This window comes from Lycorma delicatula, chromosome 11 (assembly GCF_047948215.1).
Source record: "Lycorma delicatula isolate Av1 chromosome 11, ASM4794821v1, whole genome shotgun sequence".
NCBI lineage: Eukaryota > Metazoa > Arthropoda > Insecta > Hemiptera > Fulgoridae > Lycorma > Lycorma delicatula.
The window spans coordinates 27,968,492-27,988,595 of record NC_134465.1 but is presented as its reverse complement, the minus strand read 5'-3'; the positions used below and the strand labels follow the sequence as shown (position 1 = coordinate 27,988,595).

The following is a 20,104-nucleotide window of genomic DNA, read 5'->3' as shown; positions in this document are numbered from 1 at the left end:
GAAATAAAAACTATAACAGTTCAATTTTAGTTTTTTCTTTTGTTAACTGAACTATTGTTTACCTGCTGAATAATCAAACTGTACTTTTGGTTTACTTATTTCCAATTTTGTGATAAAAATGTATAATAAAAAAAATAGTAATGATTAATTAGACATATAAGATTTGAGTTAAAAATGTAAATGAACAAAAAAATGATTGATGTTTTATTGTGTAAATAAAAAAGTTTACTGCATTTACAAATTTTTTATACTCCCAAATTTTTAATAACAATAGTATGAAATAGTAATTCTATTTATTATTTTTATTAGAATACATTAATCGTCAATTAAAATTAATTTTATTAGCTCAATACACTTATTAATATATAAAACCTAGACAGAAAATACAAAAAAACCTTTTAATAAGTGTGGCACACCAAGAAATTTATTATTTATTTATAAATGTATATATCTATTTTATATTTAGATGGAATCTTAATTTTATATTACATGAGAGAATTTATCTTTTATTTAGAATACTAAAGATAAAATATTTTTTGTTATCAAATAGTTTATCATTTTAATCATTCTTGCATGATTTTTATTAAACTATTTGATGACTAATATTTTTTTATTCGAAATTTAATCTCTTAAATCACAAGATAATTATATAAATATAAATCAGATAGTCCAAACATGAACCTTTTCTGCAATTACACACCAATTTGCATGATCATAGTATGATGAGATAATATGTAAATTTTCAACATACCGTTCAATTAACTGATCTAACTCACCTTCTCTAAATACATGATAATAACGATGAAATGTTATAGCACCTCCGCCACTGTCTGACATAAGGCTTTCTTGAGATGTTGAACCGCTAAGTGATGTTTCACAACTTTCTGTCTTTGTTAACATTTCTGGTGGTTCTTGGGTTGAAGCACGTTGTCTAACTAACTTATTAAGACCGCCTCTATGTGACGCTGTTTCTTCTGATGATGAACGACCATCAGCACGTGCTATATGACGATCAGCATATCGCACATCTTTACTACAATCACTACCGGCTCGATCTGATGTTAATGATGCTGTACTCGCAGTCTTACCAGCAGAACTAGTATCACGACGAGAACAATCACTTCCACTACCCGTTCTTTCTGACACATCACCAGCATCACTCGATTCCATAGATGTGCCAGGGCGTAACAATGACGCTTGACTACCGCTTGTTTGATCTATCGATATAGTATTTCTTCTAGAATCTCCAGCTCTACTACTTTCACTACCACTACCTGTTCTTTCTGATATATCTCCGGCTTCACTAGATTCCAATGACAAACCGGGTCGTAATGATAAAACACTACCGGAATCACAAACTTGAATCGTATCTCTTCTAGAACCAGCTCTGCTACCATCACTAGAACTACCAGTTCTTTCTGAAATATCACCTGCATCGCTTGATTCTAATGAAATACCTGAATGTAAAGGTCTAGGTTCATTATTACTATTACTACTCATATCTACTTTATCTTTTAAAGCACGTTCAGTTGAATTGGGATCGCTTGTTTCAACTGATATACTAGGACGTCGTGGCATATCACTACCAGGAAGAATCTCGATTCTAGTAACATCTTCATTACAATTAAACTGATCATTTTCATTCTTTATATCTTTATTGTCAATTTGTAATACAGTATTTCGCCTGGAATCTGACCATGTGATATCACTTTCATCATTATCACTTGATTCGATATAAAGTTCTGGTTTTTTATTAATAATATCTTTAATGGATGAATTATTTGTACTGTCTAACATAGTTGTATCATTGTCACTTTCATAACTACGTCTACTTATTGTCATATATTTATCAGAACTTTCTAATGTCCTAAGTAATTTTTCATTTTCTTTTAATAGCTTAACCGTTGCTATTTCTACTAAGGACATATTACTACTACTTGTTGATTCTATATTAGTAATATCGCCACAACTTTCTGATTTATTATAACTAGTTGATATTGTTTGTTTATTTAATTCTAAATTAGTTTTATTTATATTTAGTTTTGTTAAATTATTGGTATTATCTTGAATGCTTTTTGTTGTTGATCCCAATGAAAAATCCTTATCTATTGATGATGACATCACTGAAGAATTTTTTACATAATCATCTTTAAAATCACTATCTAAACTAATTTTACTAGATGATAATTCAATTCCTCTAATTTGATTTAAAAATGTATTGTGTTTTTCATGTAATTCTTTGCTCAATTTTGTTAAATCTTGCAGTTCTTCACTTAATTTGTTAAGATAAGGATCATTCATTATTTCAATATCTGTTTGTAATGTAACTCTAGGTATTAATTCTGGTGATAGTTTTGTTTGTGATAAATTACTTCCTCCTCCACTACTACTATTACTACTACAACCTTGTTCTCTATATCTATCAATTTCAGCAAGTAATTTCTCACTTAATTTTTCAGCAAAATCAGCTAAATGTTGACGACACTCTTCATCCCATGTTTCTTCTTTATCTCTATCATCATTAAAATCCTCTTCCCTGTCGTCTAGTTTTATTTCTCTACTGGTAATTTTATCTTTTCTTGTTAAATCTAAATCATCTAAGTATACTCTGCTTTTATTAATCTTTTTTGGTATTGCACCTAAACTTACGCCTTTATTTATTACACTGTCTTTAGATAACGTAATTAAATTCTGGGTTTCACTACTATCATCATTTAACTGATGTGATCGTTGCCATCGACTTTGTTCTTCAATATTATCAGGTTGAAGCGACGTACTCCAATTAATTCTATCACTATGTAATCTAGCAGGGCTTAATTTTATTTCATCAATTCTATGTGGACTTCTCCTTGTTATTAAGTCATCTTGTAATATTGTCAAAGGATCCGGACTTTCAAATAATTTTAATTGTTTTCTTTTTGCTCTAGGACTTGATTGTATAACAGCATCGACAGTTTCCTCCAATGTACTAGCTACATCTGCTGCTGCTTCTAAAAGGCTATGTGATGGTGAAATTCTTGGTGACTTTATTATTGCTTTTGCACCTTCACATTCGATTTGTTCTATTTCTAAACGTATTATTTCAGATTGTACAGTCTGACTTACAATAGGTACATTTGTTGTTGGTTTTATTCTACCAATGCTACTTTCTGGTGTTGTAATAAGAATTTCACTGGTGTTGCTATCTGATGTCACCTTCTGCTGCTGTTGGTGTTGGAGTGGTTGTGAAACTTGTGATTCTATTTCCTGTTTTTCTTGTTGCATTGTTGACTGTACTGGCTCTTGTTGCTGCTGATGTTCAGCATCTGAAATAAAAAAAAAGAGACCAATAAATAACTTTTATTGTGAGAAATAATCTAGAATAATGGTCTTGACAAATCTGCAATTAGAAATAAAATCTTCTAACTTGAAAATACACATGGAATTACAAAAAAAAATACATTTATAATAAACAATGCCTTTCAAAAATCTAAAAATCAGGCACTGAAATACAATTGTAAAATCTCAATGTCTTGATGCCTGTGAACGCCTAAACTTAAATTTGAAAGTGGAAATGTTAAAACAAAATTTATAAAGAAGAATTCATAGAATTTTAGATCCAGTTTATGAAAATAGCAATTATTGACTGAAACATAATGAAGAAATTTACCTTTTTTTTTTGTCTTTTGACTGGTCAAAAGACTGTCATTTGACTGGTTTGATGCAGCTCTCCAAGATTCCCTATCTAGTGCTAGTCGTTTCATTTCAGTATACCCTCTACATCCTACATCCCTAACAATTTGTTTTACATATTCTAAACTTGGCCTGCCTACACAATTTTTCCCTTCTACCTCTCCTTCCAATATTAAAGCGACTATTCCAGGATGCCTTAGTATGTGGCCTATAAGTCTGTCTCTTCTTTTAACTATATTTTTCCAAATGCTTCTTTCTTCATCTATTTGCTGCAATACCTCTTCATTTATCACTTTATCCACCCATCTGATTTTTAACATTCTCCTATAGCACCGCATTTCAAAAGCTTCTAATCTTTTCTTCTCAGATACTCCGATCGTCCAAGTTTCACTTCCATATAAAGCGACACTCCAAACATACACTTTCAAAAATCTTTTCCCGACATTTAAATTAATTTTTGATGTAAACAAATTATATTTCTTACTGAAGGCTTGTTTAGCTTGTGCTATTCGGCATTTTATATCGCTCCTGCTTCGTCCATCTTTAGTAATTCTACCTCCCAAATAACAAAATTCTTCTACCTCCATAATCTTTTCTCCTCTTATTTTCACATTCAGTGGTCCATCTTTGTTATTTCTACTATATTTCATTACTTTTGTTTTGTTCTTGTTTATTTTCATGCGATAGTTCTTGCGTAGGACTTCATCTATGCCGTTCATTGTTTCTTCTAAATCCTTTTTACTCTCGGCTAGAATTACTATATCATCAGCAAATCGTAGCATCTTTATCTTTTCACCTTGTACTGTTACTCCGAATCTAAATTGTTCTTTAACATCATTAACTGCTAGTTCCATGTAAAGATTAAAAAGTAACGAAGATAGGGAACATCCTTGTCGGACTCCCTTTCTTATTACGGCTTCTTTCTTATGTTCTTCAATTATTACTGTTGCTGTTTGGTTCCTGTACATGTTAGTAATTGTTCTTTATCTCTGTATTTGAACCCTAATTTTTTTAAAATGCTGAACATTTTATTCCAGTCTATGTTATCGAATGCCTTTTCTAGGTCTATAAACGCCAAGTATGTTGGTTTGTTTTTCTTTAATCTTCCTTCTACTATTAATCTGAGGCCTAAAATTGCTTTCCTTATCCCTATACTTTTCCTGAAACCAAATTGGTCTTCTCCTAACACTTCTTCCACTCTCCTCTCAATTCTTCTGTATAGAATTCTAGTTAAGATTTTTGATGCATGACTAGTTAAACTAATTGTTCTGTATTCTTCACATTTATCTGCCCCTGCTTTCTTTGGTATCATGACTATAATACTTTTTTTGAAGTCTGACAGAAATTCCCCTTTTTCATAAATATTACACACCAGTTTGTATAATCTATCAATCGCTTCCTTACCTGCACTGCGCAGTAATTCACCAGGTATTCAGTCTATTCCAGGAGCTTTCTGCCATTTAAATCTTTTAATGCTCTCTTAAATTCAGATCTCAGTATTGTTTCTCCCATTTCATCCTCCTCAACTTCCTCTTCTTCCTCTATAACACCATTTTCTAATTCATTTCCTCTGTATAACTCTTCAATATATTCCACCCATCTATCGACTTTACCTTTCGTATTATATATTGGTGTACCATCTTTGTTTAACACATTATTAGATTTTAATTTATGTACCCCAAAATTTTCCTTAACTTTCCTGTATGCTCCATCTATTTTACCAATGTTCATTTCTCTTTCCACTTCTGAACACTTTTCTTTAATCCACTCTTCTTTCGCCAGTTTGCACTTCCTGCTTATAGCATTTCTTAATTGCCGATAGTTCCTTTTACTTTCTTCATCACTATCATTCTTATATTTTCTACGTTCATCCATCAGCTGCAATATATCGTCTGAAACCCAAGGTTTTCTACCAGTTCTCTTTATTCCACCTAAGTTTGCTTCTGCTGATTTAAGAATTTCCTTTTTAACATTCTCCCATTCTTCTTCTACATTTTATACCTTATCTTTTTTACTCAGACCTCTTGCGATGTCCTCCTCAAAAATCTTCTTTACCTCCTCTTCCTCAAGCTTCTCTAAATTCCACCGATTCATCTGACACCTTTACTTCAGGTTTTTAAACCCCAATCTACATTTCATTATCACCAAATTATGGTCGCTATCAATGTCTGCTCCAGGGTATTTTTGCAGTCAACGAGTTGATTTCTAAATCTTTGCTTAACCATGATATAATCTATCTGATACCTTGTAGTATCACCTGGCTTTTTCCAAGTGTATATTCTTCTATTATGATTTTTAAATTGGGTGTTGGCAATTACTAAATTATACTTCATGCAAAACTCTATAAATCGGTCCCCTCTTTCATTCCTTTTGCCCAGCCCGTATTCACCCACTATATTTCCTTCCTTGCCTTTTCCAGTGCTTGCATTCCAATCTCCAACTATTATTAAATTTTCATCTCCTTTTACATGTTTAATTGCTTCATCAATCTCTTTGTATACACATTGTACCTCATCATCATCATGGGCGCTTGTAGGTATATAGACGTTAACAATCGTTGTCGGTTTAGGTTTTGATTTTATCCTTATTACAATGATTCTATCGCTATGCGTCTTGAGAAATTTACCAACGGAGAAATTTTAATAACAATGAAAAAAATATGATTATTTGACTCAGGACATCTTTTTAGGATGTCCAATAAGCAGTTTAGAAAAACAAATATTTAACTATTTTTAGAAAAAGAAAACAGAAATTAATTGGATAAAAGAGGTTAAAATCAATCTAAAAAACCAACTTATCACAGAAAATGAAATATGAACAGAAAAGTTTATAAAGAGAAAATTGAATCAATACAGGGTTTTCAAGCAAAAGTAAGAAGAGAACAGCAAGGTCAAAGAATGAAAGAATATTGGGCAAAGAGGAAACTGCAAAGAAGTCGAAGGAAGATTGGAGCATGGTCTTTCAGAGGCCAAAATCAAAAAGAAAAAATTTTTTAAAAGAAACTGATTTTGTGTTTTGATCATATCTTAAAAATGTGATATAGAGTATATTAAGTACAAGGAAAATCAGGTACAGTAAAACCTAAATTGTTAGAATTTCAAGTGACAAAAATTAGACAAATCAGGAAGCCTACTTGCATAACTACAAAATTTATAGAAAACACAATTATATGATGCTGTATTTTCTCTCCTACCTATAATCAAAAAACTTATTTGATACATCAACTTTCATAAATTCATTACCATCTCTTTGTGTATTTTATCTAAAACCTTACCTGTAATAAAAACTAAGTGAGAATTTTTCTATTTCATTTGGTCTTAATTTTTATAATTCATAAAATACATTTTTTATTTGTTTGTCATTAATAGTATACATTGATCATGAAACAAATTAAACTAAACTAATTAATATTTGTAATATAAAAAATTACAATGAAATTAATTTAGATTAATACAGTAATTAATAACACGAGATCATCTGTTTTTGAAGCATGTTTATTTATAGAAAACAACAATTTCATTTCAGAATTAAAAAAATAGATAAAAAGTAGAAAAAACATATCTAATAAAGAATTGTAGGAAGATGAACACAGGAAGGTGGTATTGGCAGATAAAAAATATAACTGAAAAAGAAAATGTTGTTTATGTTCAAAATGACGTATATTACTTCAACAAAATACTCAGTAAAAGAGAGTTTTTATTTGGAAATGATGGAACATGTAAGGAAGTAGAGGAAATGTGTACAAAGTACATAGAATAGCACAAGAAGAAAAAATAAAATCTGAATAAAGTTAATGTCATTGTAACATATTTGGCAGCTTGCAGTAGAAATGTAAAAGAACAAACAATTTCAAAAAATAAAAACCAATAAATTACACAAAAAAATAATGAAAAGCATAACATTAATAAATGTATGAACAAGTTTACAGTTTAAAAATTTCTTGACTAAATTATTTTAATAATTCTCAACATTTTAAATCTTTTCCTATCAGCTAAGATTCTAACCTTATAATAATCTTAATTCTAATTCCTTTTTTCTAATCCCTCTAAATCTAGTATGCTGGAAGATTAAATACTCCAGAATTTGGTTTCTATATGTTTCTGTTATGGCCCATAATAAAACAAAACAGTAGTCTTTAATAAAAAATAACATTTTATTTTGTACATGGAAATGTAAAATAAATAAAATTACAAACAAAACAAATTCAGTTAAAATATTTATACATGTACATACTTTATGCATATTTTTTAGGATAATCACACACTTATAAAATGAAGAAATTTTCTTTACAGTTTCACATCATTCTCTAATTAAAGATAAAATTAATGTTACATTATTAGAGAAATTTATAGGCCTGGTGAAATATTCTGCTGTAGCTGGAATTCCACTAGTTTTATTATATACTACATAAAGCAAAATGTAGCTGACCCAACATATCTCAAATCAGCGTAAAAAAATTTCCTGTTTTCTTGAAAAACATCCTATGTAACACAGCATGAACCCTATCTAAGGCCAGCCCCTAGTTTTTTTTGGCTGGAAATAAAACCAAAATTGGTTTAGCTTGATATGAAAAAACAGTTTTGGGAGGAGAAAATGAAACAATTACCTTAAAAAATCTGAAGTGGACACTACATGACTTCCTTGTATACCTATTAAATTATATATACACATTTTTTTTAAAATGAAAAGTACATACAGTTTTATTTCATTAATAACTTCTGATATTTATTTTTTTTTATTGTTATTATTGAATTATTATTTATTGAACAAATTTTTTTACAATCAGTGGTTAATAAGTATTAATAAATCAATATATTTCAATTAAAAAAAAAGTTAAAAACAAGGAGATAAAGTTGAATTGAACCGATGTGCCTTCCCCTAGTAAGATCCAAATATTTCACTCTTTAAAATTTTATTTTGATATAACTCTGGAACCAATGAACATAAGTACCACATATGATATATCATTGAAAAGCTTTCAATGACAGCATATTACTACAGTTAAGAAAAAGTCCAAAATCCAAATGTTTTGGACTTTTTGACACTTTTGGTCCAGTCGATTGCAATCAAAAGGGGAGGTGCACAACTAAATGTTACAACAGTCCTAAATCCAAAATTTCAACATTCTACAGCTAATCGTTTTTGAGATATGCAAGATACATACATACGTACATGCAGGCGTCATGCCAAAACTAGTCTAAACGGATTGTGGGAATGGCAGTATAACAAACCACTTCATCAAAATTTAAAAGTTTAACTTGAATTCTCTCCTCCAGACTGAAATATCTTATAACAATCAAAACAAGTTTCACTTCATTTCTGTCTGAGCTATCCATTTATATTTATCAAATATAAATGGCGAAATAACATTAACAATAACTGCCTCGGTTTTGGTCCTAGCAGATGAAAATTCTGGGTCATATAACTTTTTATGCAGTTTAGATATGCAGTCTGATGTTTTGAAAGTGAGTTCATGTCTAGCAGTGTGGTATGAAAATGTAGCTTCTTTAGCAGCACACTCCAGATCACTGTTATTGTTATTCCCAGCTTTGGCTTTAAAAAAATCTCTTATGTTTGCTGAAACAATAGCATTAATAGCACTCCTATGTTTAGCCATTTTCACGTGGTCTTCAATATCACCTTTTCCTTTATGCGCAACAGAAAATTCTGCAGTACAGTGTCCAATAAACACATTCAATGTTACTGTCATTACACAATTTCAAAAATCTGTATTTCTGTTGCAGGCTAACATTAAACATACATTTTATTTTGCCTATTTAACAATGAGCCAAAAAACAAATAGAGATAAAATGATCAAAAACGTGTTGATGAGTTACTTCTACATGAAAACAACATAAAAATATTGCCCCTGCTGTGTTGCCAAATGATTAAGTAAAAAGTTATGGCGAACCCGGTAGCCACACCTCCATCAAAATTGACTTCAGCACTTGCTCCAAGGTCAGCTGAGAGATGCACAGCCATAAGAGAATGTTTAAAAACTTGATGTTAAACATATAGGACTAAAATTAAAAAAAATCCTTGAGAGTCATAAAATTCTCAAACCCCCAGACATTTTTGCAACCTTGGACATTACCCCAGACAGCACTAAAAAACCAGGACTGTCCGGGCTAATACCCGATGTATGGTAAATCTAATTTTAATCCATGTACAGATTTGATCTATACTGAAACATAAACATTTTTCTTACAGTGTAAAATCATAATTTTTCATAGTCATCTGTTGCATATAGTATTTTTTAAGAGCAATTTTTATAAACCAATACCTAGACACTAAAATGTACATCAATTTTCCAAAATTAACTTGATCTGGGTTATTTTTTGAGAATATTTTTAATATCTTACACTGTTTCTGGAAAACTGTATAATATACAACACTGGTTTGTTTTACAAAATATCAAAATGCGTAAGCCTTACTTATCTAACCTGATTGACTCAAAAATTTACCTGTCCAGTATTCATTACAGCTTAACTTATATTAAGAATAGCTGTAGTTTTTTAAAAGAAGAAGTATACATTATCTTCATAACTTTTCCTTACTTTTGGTGCTGCTGTAATAGTCATAAGTTTGTCTACTTAGGCTTGATTCATTCGTGTAACCTTTTCTGTTATCCAATGGAACTTTACTGTGTATGATTCATAATGTGGCTGAGCTGAGTTATTTTTATCCAAAGTAGTAATTTACTGCAACCCACTGGGTTGGTCTAGTGGTGAACACGTCTTCCCAAATTAGCTAATTTGGAAGTCGAAAGTTCCAGCGTTCAAGTCCTAGTAAAGCCAGTTATTTTTACATGGATTTGAATACTAGATCGTGGATACCGGTGTTCTTTGGTGGTTGGGTTTCAATTAACCACACATCTCAGGAATAGTCGAACTGAGAATGTAGAAGACTACACTTCATTTACACTAATACATATCGTCCTCATTCATCCTCTGAAGAATTATCTAAGCGGTAGTTACCGGAGGCTAAACAGGAAAAAGAAAGAAAATAATTTACTGCATCCTTGTGTATGAAAACAACTCAACCTAATGGTTTTGTAACCCATATATAAAAAGACACTAGACAACATGGGAAAATACTGCATGCATAAAAGAGCCCTACACTATTAAAATTAAAGAGAATTTATAAAGAGGCGCTTCTTCTCTGTAAAAAATTCATCATGCATTTGATCTAGAATTTGAGGTTTACCTTTAATGGATTAACAGCCCTCCAAAAAATGCCTTGAACAATTTAAAAAAAGTGACTTTGATAAAACATGCTCTCTATAGATGTGTTTAAATTTTTCTGGTTTCCCCAAGTCTGATACAAAACTTTATCACCCATTGTTGCTCAAAATTGTGCTACATTTCTGTGACACTTGAAACAAAACTGCATTTGGTGTCCCATGTTCATTACTAATATAATCTCTTTCTCACTTTTCTCTTTCTTTCCTTGGGAGTAAAATCTGAATACTATTGAGAAGTTATCATGAAATTTATAGTAATAAAAGAACCTTATGAATTTTATGAGGGTCATATCTTTCAGTTTTAGAGATTTTTGAAAGAAAATGCTTATTCAAAACTTATGTATAATTCTTGCCTCACATTTACTTGCTCAGCTAATTGCTTGTTCTATATATTGTTGGTTACTTAAAAATAAAGTAAACGAATGTTTTAAGGTTAAATTGAAGTTTATTTATTACATTCTTAGATTTAATATTATTCTTGAAGATTGCACTAAAATTTTACATTTTAATAATTTTATACTTATTTAAACTTCATTTATAACAATTGATTAAAGGTTACATAATTTAGGTTAATAGTTTACTGTTTAATCGTTTAATATTTTAAAAGACTGAGACAGAACAATATGTTCTTACATAACTGGCTTCAAGAAGAATACGAAGCAGCAAAGGGTATTACAAAATTGTTTACATAAGAAAGAATAAGTCCATATAATGTCACGATTGAACATTGTATTTCAAGCATTTCAGAAACAACATGAAAGAATGATTTAATCAGCAATAAGAAATATGTTCAAGCACATAATGACGAATATGGGAGAAATTTTTAATATTTGCTATAATGCTGTAATTACCATTTCAAAATATATTTAAAAAAAAGGTTTGGCTACGAAAGTAATTCTTATAACTCATTCCTTAATGATATAGAGGATATTTAGGTTATGTTATTTTTTGATTAGTAGTCTATGTAATTAGCTTACCTTGAGTAGATACATCTTCTTCATTTAAAACTGAGATAACACTACCGACAGAATCAGGTGAAGACACACCAGAAGAGTCACTATCCATGTCATCAGTTTCTGGATTAAATAATTCTAATGACATTAATTTTGTAACAGATCTTGTTTCAGCAGCTGCTTTACCGCTAGAACTGACAGTAGCTGCTCTTCTAACAATTGGAAATTGTGATGATGATGATGAACGACTACTGCTAAGAGTAGAACTAAGACCTATAAACACAAAATATAAAGTGAAAATAAAGATCAATTAATTATTAATTAAATGCATAAAGTTTGTATTTTAAAATTTGTTTGTTGCTTACGTCTTCATCCATATACAAATTTAATTGAGCTATATGACATCAATTGTATTTTTTGGTAGAATGGAAGTCATGGTCACCTTTTTCTTTGGATATTTTTAGCAGTCATCATAATTTTATGAATTTTAGATGCAGCAGCTTTAAACAGCTCATTAAACGTTCATCCATATCACTTGAGGGAATTTTTTAACCATGAAATTTAACAAAAATCTGAAACTATGCCTAGAAATTTTTCCTAAACTGCTGGTACGTAATTAACTGCATCAGTTGTGTTCCAAGGGGCCTGATTCTTGGAATAAGAACATAAATAATGACAGTTTGAATAGAAAACCTTATAAATACAAAAAAGGTATACTACAAGCAATAATGAATGGTAATCCTGTTGAAGAAGTACAGTCATGAAAACATGCAAAAAATTAATGAGTCTTTAAATCATGTAATCTGGAAAATGCTACCAAAAAATGTGTTTGTCAGAAGGAAAATTGCAGTACTTTGTATATATGAAGCTGTTTCTTTATTTAACAAAGTGCTTATAATGAGATTGAAATTCTTTACTGAGTAGGACTAAAACCAGAGTTATTATGTTTAAAGCAGTGACTGCTTTGGTTGTGGTACATAATGCTGAAAAAAGTGATCACTGAATTTGAAAGAAAAACAAAAGAAGAGTCAAAAGAAAGTTGGAAGTAGAACATGAGAATATATCAGATAATGAAGCTGTAATGTACTAAGGATTATTTTTCATAAGCTTTTTGATTATGTTTTCCTGAAAAATACCTTTTTTAAAAATATAATTTAATCCTATTTTCTCAGTGAACAATTTATATTTTGCTTAAAAATTTTCTCACTCTTTTATTACGTCCTTAGCACAGTTTTACATGATTATTTTCAAAAACATTGTTTTAAAGATGTTTCATTCTACACTGAAGAAAATTCTTAAATATAAACACAACAAATTCTTTTCTCCATTAAATTAAAATTGCTATGTTTTGTGTGGAAAAACCTCAGACAGGTAATTGAAGTAGAAATGTAAAATAGTACATTGTCAACACAAATAAATATCATGGCCAATTACTGTGTACTGGGTACAATTTGATTGGTTAAATGAAAAGAACTGACAGTTTTTTAAAATTTAAAATTGAAGGATTCAAATATAGCTTAATTGACATTTCAACCACTAAGGCTATTATTCAATCACCAGACATTGGGAATATGATTCCCTGTGTGTTCACAGGTTCACAATTGAGGGTAAATTGGTTTTTCAGGTTCTGACACACTCGGTATGGAGTACCTAATAGTGTCAGACCTCATCTGCAGAAGAGATAAGGATATGATTTATCCATTATTATTGTGATAATCTTAATAATTCACACTATAACAGTGTACTTCTCATAGCCAGTATTCCTTATTAGCTGTAATTTTTAGAGGTTACATTGTAGTTTCTGTTCACAGAATGTTTTATGTAAATAATTTTAAGTAATTTACATTTACATAATAATGTTATATTTTTTATTATATTCACATATTCTAGTTAGAGTAATACAGCAAAAGCAACCTTCTCTAATATTTATCTATGGTTAAAGTGTGTGTGTGTGTGTGTGTGTGTGTGTGCACATGCATGCACACATGTATGTGAGGAATTATTACACAGTACTATCTAACAGAGTAGACTGAGGCAGTTTACTTTTTCCCAGACCAAACATAGTTGTTAAATTGTGCTGAATTTTGAATTACATGTTTTGTATCTATGCAACCACAGCATACTAGATATTTTTTGTATTGTACCAAAGCATAAACAAGTGTAAGGTATAAGGAAGAGCTATGCTTATCTGCTTAAGAAAATATAAAATAAAATGGTGCTACTTGGATGGAAACCTCTTTTTTCTGGATTATACTCCAAACATAGTCAAAAAATTTCCAATTGCATTGTAGAAACGAATTACCAATCCATCAACATTAACAATCCAGTTATTCTAAATATTAAATAAAAAATAAAAAAAAAAACATGGCAGCAACTCATTAAAGATGACTACAAAAGAACTAAAAATATTATGTTATTTCATTTTAAAACAAATCTCTCTTAATTTGCCATTGAAAATTAGTAGTTTACTTTAATACAATAAAAATTTGCTCATTACTAAATTTTCATATAAACATTAAAGTTTAATAATTAAGTAAAATAACAATTGCCATAAATTACTCGCATTTTAAAATTAATTAACAAAAATATAATCATAACATTACACTAAATTTGAAAAATAAAAATTCACAAAAACTGTTAACAAAACATTTATTTATATTTAAAACTATAGCCATTTAACTTTTAAACTATAATCATTAACAGATATTGAACTATTAACTTGTGTAAAAAAAAAGAATAATAATAAATAATAGCTAAATAAACCTTCCTTGCTGAAAGTACCAAATATTTTTACTCATTTTTATGAAAATAATAATAGATTATAAAGTACTATTTCAGGCAATTCAAATTAAAAGCAAAAAATTAGATTAAAATGGTCTAAACCACAGAAACCTCTAACTCAGATATATACCACATGATACACATCCCTTATATTAAGCTGGATTAGATAAAAATTGATTGGAAAAGAGACATGAGTCTTAAACAGTTTGAAAAATAACAAACCACCAGTAAAAACTTAAGGGAGAAAAACATAATGTTCTTATGAAGAAAACTTTTACAAAAAAGATTCTTAGTATTTTTAAAAATGAAGTATCTGCGAAATTGTTAAAAAAGTAAGTTTCCCAGATGTATTAAGATGTCTATTACAGACATTTTTTAAACTTTTGTTTCTGACAAAGTAATTTTGAGATTATATTCCACAGAAAATGTGAGGCCACAGTTGATTTCTGTGGTCTTCCGTATTTATAATGAACTAAAAACATCTTTAATTATACCTACATTTAATTAGTTTCAACTATATTTATAAAATAGTATTAATAAAAAAAAAAATCAAAATATATTTATGAAAAATATTAAACAAAAAAACTTACTTGGTTTTTGTCTAAGAAGGTCTTGAATCTGTTTAAGACGTTCGGCACTTTTTTCCAAAGTCTTTTCAGGCACAGGTGGATCATCTAATGAAGCAACAAGTTTCTTTGTAGAATCTTTACAAGGGGAAGTTGGTGATAAACCTGGAGATAATGTCGGTCTAAGATCTAAGAAACCAGTTGATAATGTTTCTTCTTTTGGTGAAGTTAAACTTTTTGCTTTTGTTAAACTATCTTTTGGTGAAGGTGTTCTTAATATTGGTGGTTTAACTGGCGATAAAACTGGTGAGGTTTCTAATTGTGTTGATGGCTGATCTGCTGTCGGTGATGTTGGTGTTAAATGTGATATATTTGGTAACGTATAAGAACATACGGTTGTTCTTAATTTTGGTACATTTGTTAATGGAAATACTTTATAAGTAGGTGATGTTGTTTGTGCTCCATTAGGTGATGGTTGTAATTTAAATGGCGTTTTTGATGTTGGTGATGTAAGAAAAGATGTTTGATAAGGTCTTGGTGATGTAGGTTGTGAGTAGAATCTTCCTTTAGGAGATGTTGGTGTCGGTGAACCGAGAAGTTGACCAGGATGTTTTAATTTAGGAGATGATGGATGGGAAGACATTCCAAAAGATATTTGTGGAGCATTTTTTAATTTAGGAGATATAGGAGGTGGCAATTTAAATTTTGGTGAAGAAGACTGTGGTGATGCAGGAGTAGACTGCATTGTTGGGGATGTATTAGTTGAACCTTGTTCTGGAGGCGGTTCAGGTTTTGGAACGAAGATAACAGATGCAAAACTATCTTCAGAATCTACACTTGTATCACTTTGTAAACTACTGTCTTTTGAAGAATCAGATCCGTCTTCTCTAGAATGTCTTCTTTCACATTCTTTTTTCTCTTCTACAACAAGTTTTTTGGAATCTGGTGGAGGTGTCGGAGGAGGTGGAGGAGCAGGTTGGGGAATTGGGCCACCCGCAACATCCCCACTCGTCCAGTTTTGTAAAATCCTAACAAAACCATTTTTTAATGAAGTCCCTGCTACTTTCTCAATACCCGTAGTAGAATTTTTAATTTTATTTGATAGTCCACTCTTAAGTAACTGAAATCTTTTGGCAGTTGATGCAGAAAATAAAGTATCACGCAAAGAATCTAAAGTCCGATTCCTTCTGAACATAAGATCTTCATTTAAAGATGCCTGTTTTTGAATATTTTGCCTAACACGTTCTTTTTCACGTAACCTTTCAGCTGACATTAATTCTTCATTCATTGAGCTCTGTTTGAACACATTACCTTTTCTTAATGAACCTTGACTTGAAATTCTAAAATCTGGAAGAGCTTTGATTAGATCTTTCATATCTGTTGGTTCATCGCCTTCTTCACCTTCAAAATCTTCCTCGCAAACAGATTTCTTTTGTTTAACAAGTCGTGGCTTTAATGATGTTGTAGTAACATCTGTAGTGGTCCCAGTTACTTCAACATTTTCTTCTTCAGGAGGTCCGACTTCTAAACTTGGTACGCTTGACCTAGAACGAACTATGCCTTTTTGTTCTACATTTATAATATCACTTAAGCTTTTAGATTTATGATTTAGTGGTACATCAGATAACTGGTGTGAACATGCAATAGTTTGTCTTCGTTGTGGAGCTTCTTGATCTTCTTCAAGGCGACGTAACTCAATCGGTAGATCTTGAATATCTTCACAGCCGTCAGGTTCATATCGTCGTGCTGGTGATTCTTTAGCAGCACATGAAGTCCATGATTCTAGGAACCACGGTCTATGTCTCGAACCACCTCTTTTACCTCCAGCCAATTTCTAAAATAAAAAAATAAAAATTTTTAATATCTGTATGTAATATAAATTTATTCAATAATAAAACCATTGATAATATATAAACAATTGCTCTTCTATTGAATATCTTTAAAAGAAAATTTAACTGATATGGGTCTAATCTTTAAACACTTTATACTTTGAAAGAGCATGAATTAAGCAGTACAATTCAAAATAAATGTAACTTTTTCTTTAGAAATATTTTAATAAAATGCAAATGTCTTGATTTACAAATGTACAAACTTTGTTAAAAAGTAATCTTACTATGCTTAAAATATAACAATATCCACATTTCTATCAAACCAAATAACAGGATTATTTTCGCACAGCACAGCTCAATATTGTATACGAAATGATTTGTTGACAGTTTTAATTAATTACAGACCATTTAAAATATTTTTTCACCATTTTAATTAAAAACTTTCTTTTACATAATTGTATTACTCTGCTTGACAAGTATTTTTAAACAACAGTAATAAAATAAAATCCTCATTTAACACCTCCAAATATATATGTTCAATTAATTTCCGTTAACATTTTTTAAATTGATATATTTTTGAACTAAATATACTTATTTAATAACTTTTCATGCTTACTTTATTACTATTTAATATATTAATAAGTATTAATACAAATCACTTATGTTTGGTATTACTATCTTTTTTAATTAATGTTATATTTTGTGATGCTGCCCTGATTAAGGTTTTATCACCAATTTTTTTTTATTCATCTAAAAATTAATGAAACTGGGCTGGGCTAGTTGCTTTTTTATATCTATGGAATAGCACATCTACCCATGCCTGATCTGCCCATCTGTATAACGCATAATTCCAATTATTTTATTCCAATTGGTAAATACCAATTGGAATAAAATATTTATTTATTTTTATAAATAAACGTTTAAGATTAATAAATGCACAAGATTATCAACCAAAATTTTTAACAAATCTTTGATTGCAAAAGTTACAACATATATTTATGAGCTGAGCTATTATTAACTTTTTAAATCCCAAAGTTAAACATCTCAAAACCTCATCATCAACTACACAAGGCATGAAATAAAAGAAAAAAAGAATCCTCAGAAAAATACATTTCTACGTGTTTAGAAAGCAGTCATTATTTTGTTTAATTTTGGTTGATATCTTGATTTTTAAAAAGTTAAACATTTTATCATTAACCAGAGCTAATTCTATGAGTATTATACATAGAAATTTATTAAACTAAGATAGAAGTTCTGAAATAATTTCATACATTACATTTAACGTACAATGTATAATATATTTATATTATTTATTACTGTAAATGTAAACTTAATTTTCTTACAAATAAACATAATTTTTCTTGCAGATGATGTGGTATAGCGCAGTTATCACAAAAAAGCTATTACAAGCATTTCATGTACAATAATAAAATAGCATATTGGAGAAAGATAATAAAAATTACTGTTTAATCAAAATTATTTTGAAATATTATGAGATGGTATTCTTGGAATTACAAACAATTCTTGTTTAAGCTTGTCTCTAATAATTCTGATCAGTCATGAATAAAATTATGAGCAATAGGCTTTTTGTTTGTAGTGACAATGTGGCACTACTTCCTGCCAATTAAAAACAAGAATTTTTTAAGTATGCAATCTAAGTCTTAGTGATGGTAGGACTTTCTATAATGGGTACTAATATTTAGTCATATTAGCGTCGTAGTTCAAATTTGGCAGCTGAGTAATTAGGATGCATTTTATTAACAGCAGTGATTTATTTTGTTTGAAAATGACATAACGAAGGATTTACATTAAATTTTATATTAAAACTGGAATTAAGTGCAGTGAAGTGGTGAAGTTGTTAGAGAAGGCTTTTGATAAGGATGTTATGGTGACATTAAGGGTTTATGAGTGATACAAATAGTTACAAGAAGATTCAATCATCCCAATGGAAGAATTCTGAAGAACTAAGACCGAAAAAAGCATGCAGGTGTAAAGTTTGATCAGGTGTAAAGTTTTCCATACTGTTTTTTTTCTATTATAATGGCATCTTCCCTTATGAATACTTATCACAAGTTTATATCGTCAACAGACAATATTACTAAGCAGTTTTACGCCACTTATGGAAATTGATCCAAAGAAAACAACCACAAATGTGTGCAAACAATTTTTGGATTTTGTGGTATACCCATGTCAATGCTTCAGCTCATACATCAATATTAATTCGTGATTATTTAGCCAAAAAACACCATACTAATACTGCATGCAGCCTCTGTATTCTTTAGACGTAGAACCTTACTACCCTTTCTTATTCCCATTCATTAGGAAGATATTAAAGAACAATTTGCAATGATAAATGAAATAAAGAAAAAAATCACTAAGTGAATTTAAGGCTACACCAAACAAATGCTTTCTACAAATGTTTTGAATATTAGAAGAAATGCTTACTAGCATAAGTGTGTCGCATGCGTGAGGGACTACTTTGAAGAAAGCAATACCAATCTAGAAGAATGAATAAATTCTTTTTTATAAGAATTAAGATTCTTATCAATTTTTGATTGCATCTAATATACGTACATATATATATATATATTTAAAAAATAATAATTTATCCACATACATATCTATATAAATTATTATGAGCACCAAAAAATAAAACTAACCAACTGTGACAAAATGCAGAATTCCAAACGGCAGTGAATGTATTAAATACATAAAATACAATATAACAATTACTGTAATTTTTAATAAAAAGTAACGTAATTATGTTTATTATACCTGCAATGCTCTTCTTACAAAGCTATAACAAGTTTCATTAGGGCTTGATAAACTTGAGCTGCTTGGTGAACTTGTCATTGGCTTTGCAGGGTCAATTGACCTTCCTTTATGTCTACTTCGACCTCTTTTTCTTTGACCATTCCCTGCAGCTCTATAAATAAAATATAACAAGAATAAAGTTTTCTAAATTCTATTAAAAAAAAAATTGTATAAAAACAGTAAATAAAATTTTACAAACATATTACAATGTAATGTGGCTGTAAAACTAAATTCCATTTTTATTAT

The 20,104-nt window shown here is 29.8% G+C and overlaps 1 protein-coding gene across 1 annotated transcript in view; it reads right to left on the bottom strand.

Moving 5' to 3' along the window:
- Positions 1-660: 660 nt before the first annotated feature.
- fid (class I SAM-dependent methyltransferase fire dancer) overlaps positions 661-20,104 on the bottom strand; it is a 41,796-nt gene continuing 22,352 nt past the window's right edge. Inside the window, exons 5-9 of the mRNA XM_075378943.1 lie at positions 19,820-19,970; positions 15,240-17,049; positions 11,893-12,141; positions 2,178-3,305; positions 661-2,015 (exon numbers count right to left, since the gene is read on the bottom strand). Of these exons, the coding sequence (XP_075235058.1) occupies positions 661-2,015; positions 2,178-3,305; positions 11,893-12,141; positions 15,240-17,049; positions 19,820-19,970 (4,693 nt within the window). The remainder of the gene's footprint in view (positions 2,016-2,177; positions 3,306-11,892; positions 12,142-15,239; positions 17,050-19,819; positions 19,971-20,104) is intronic.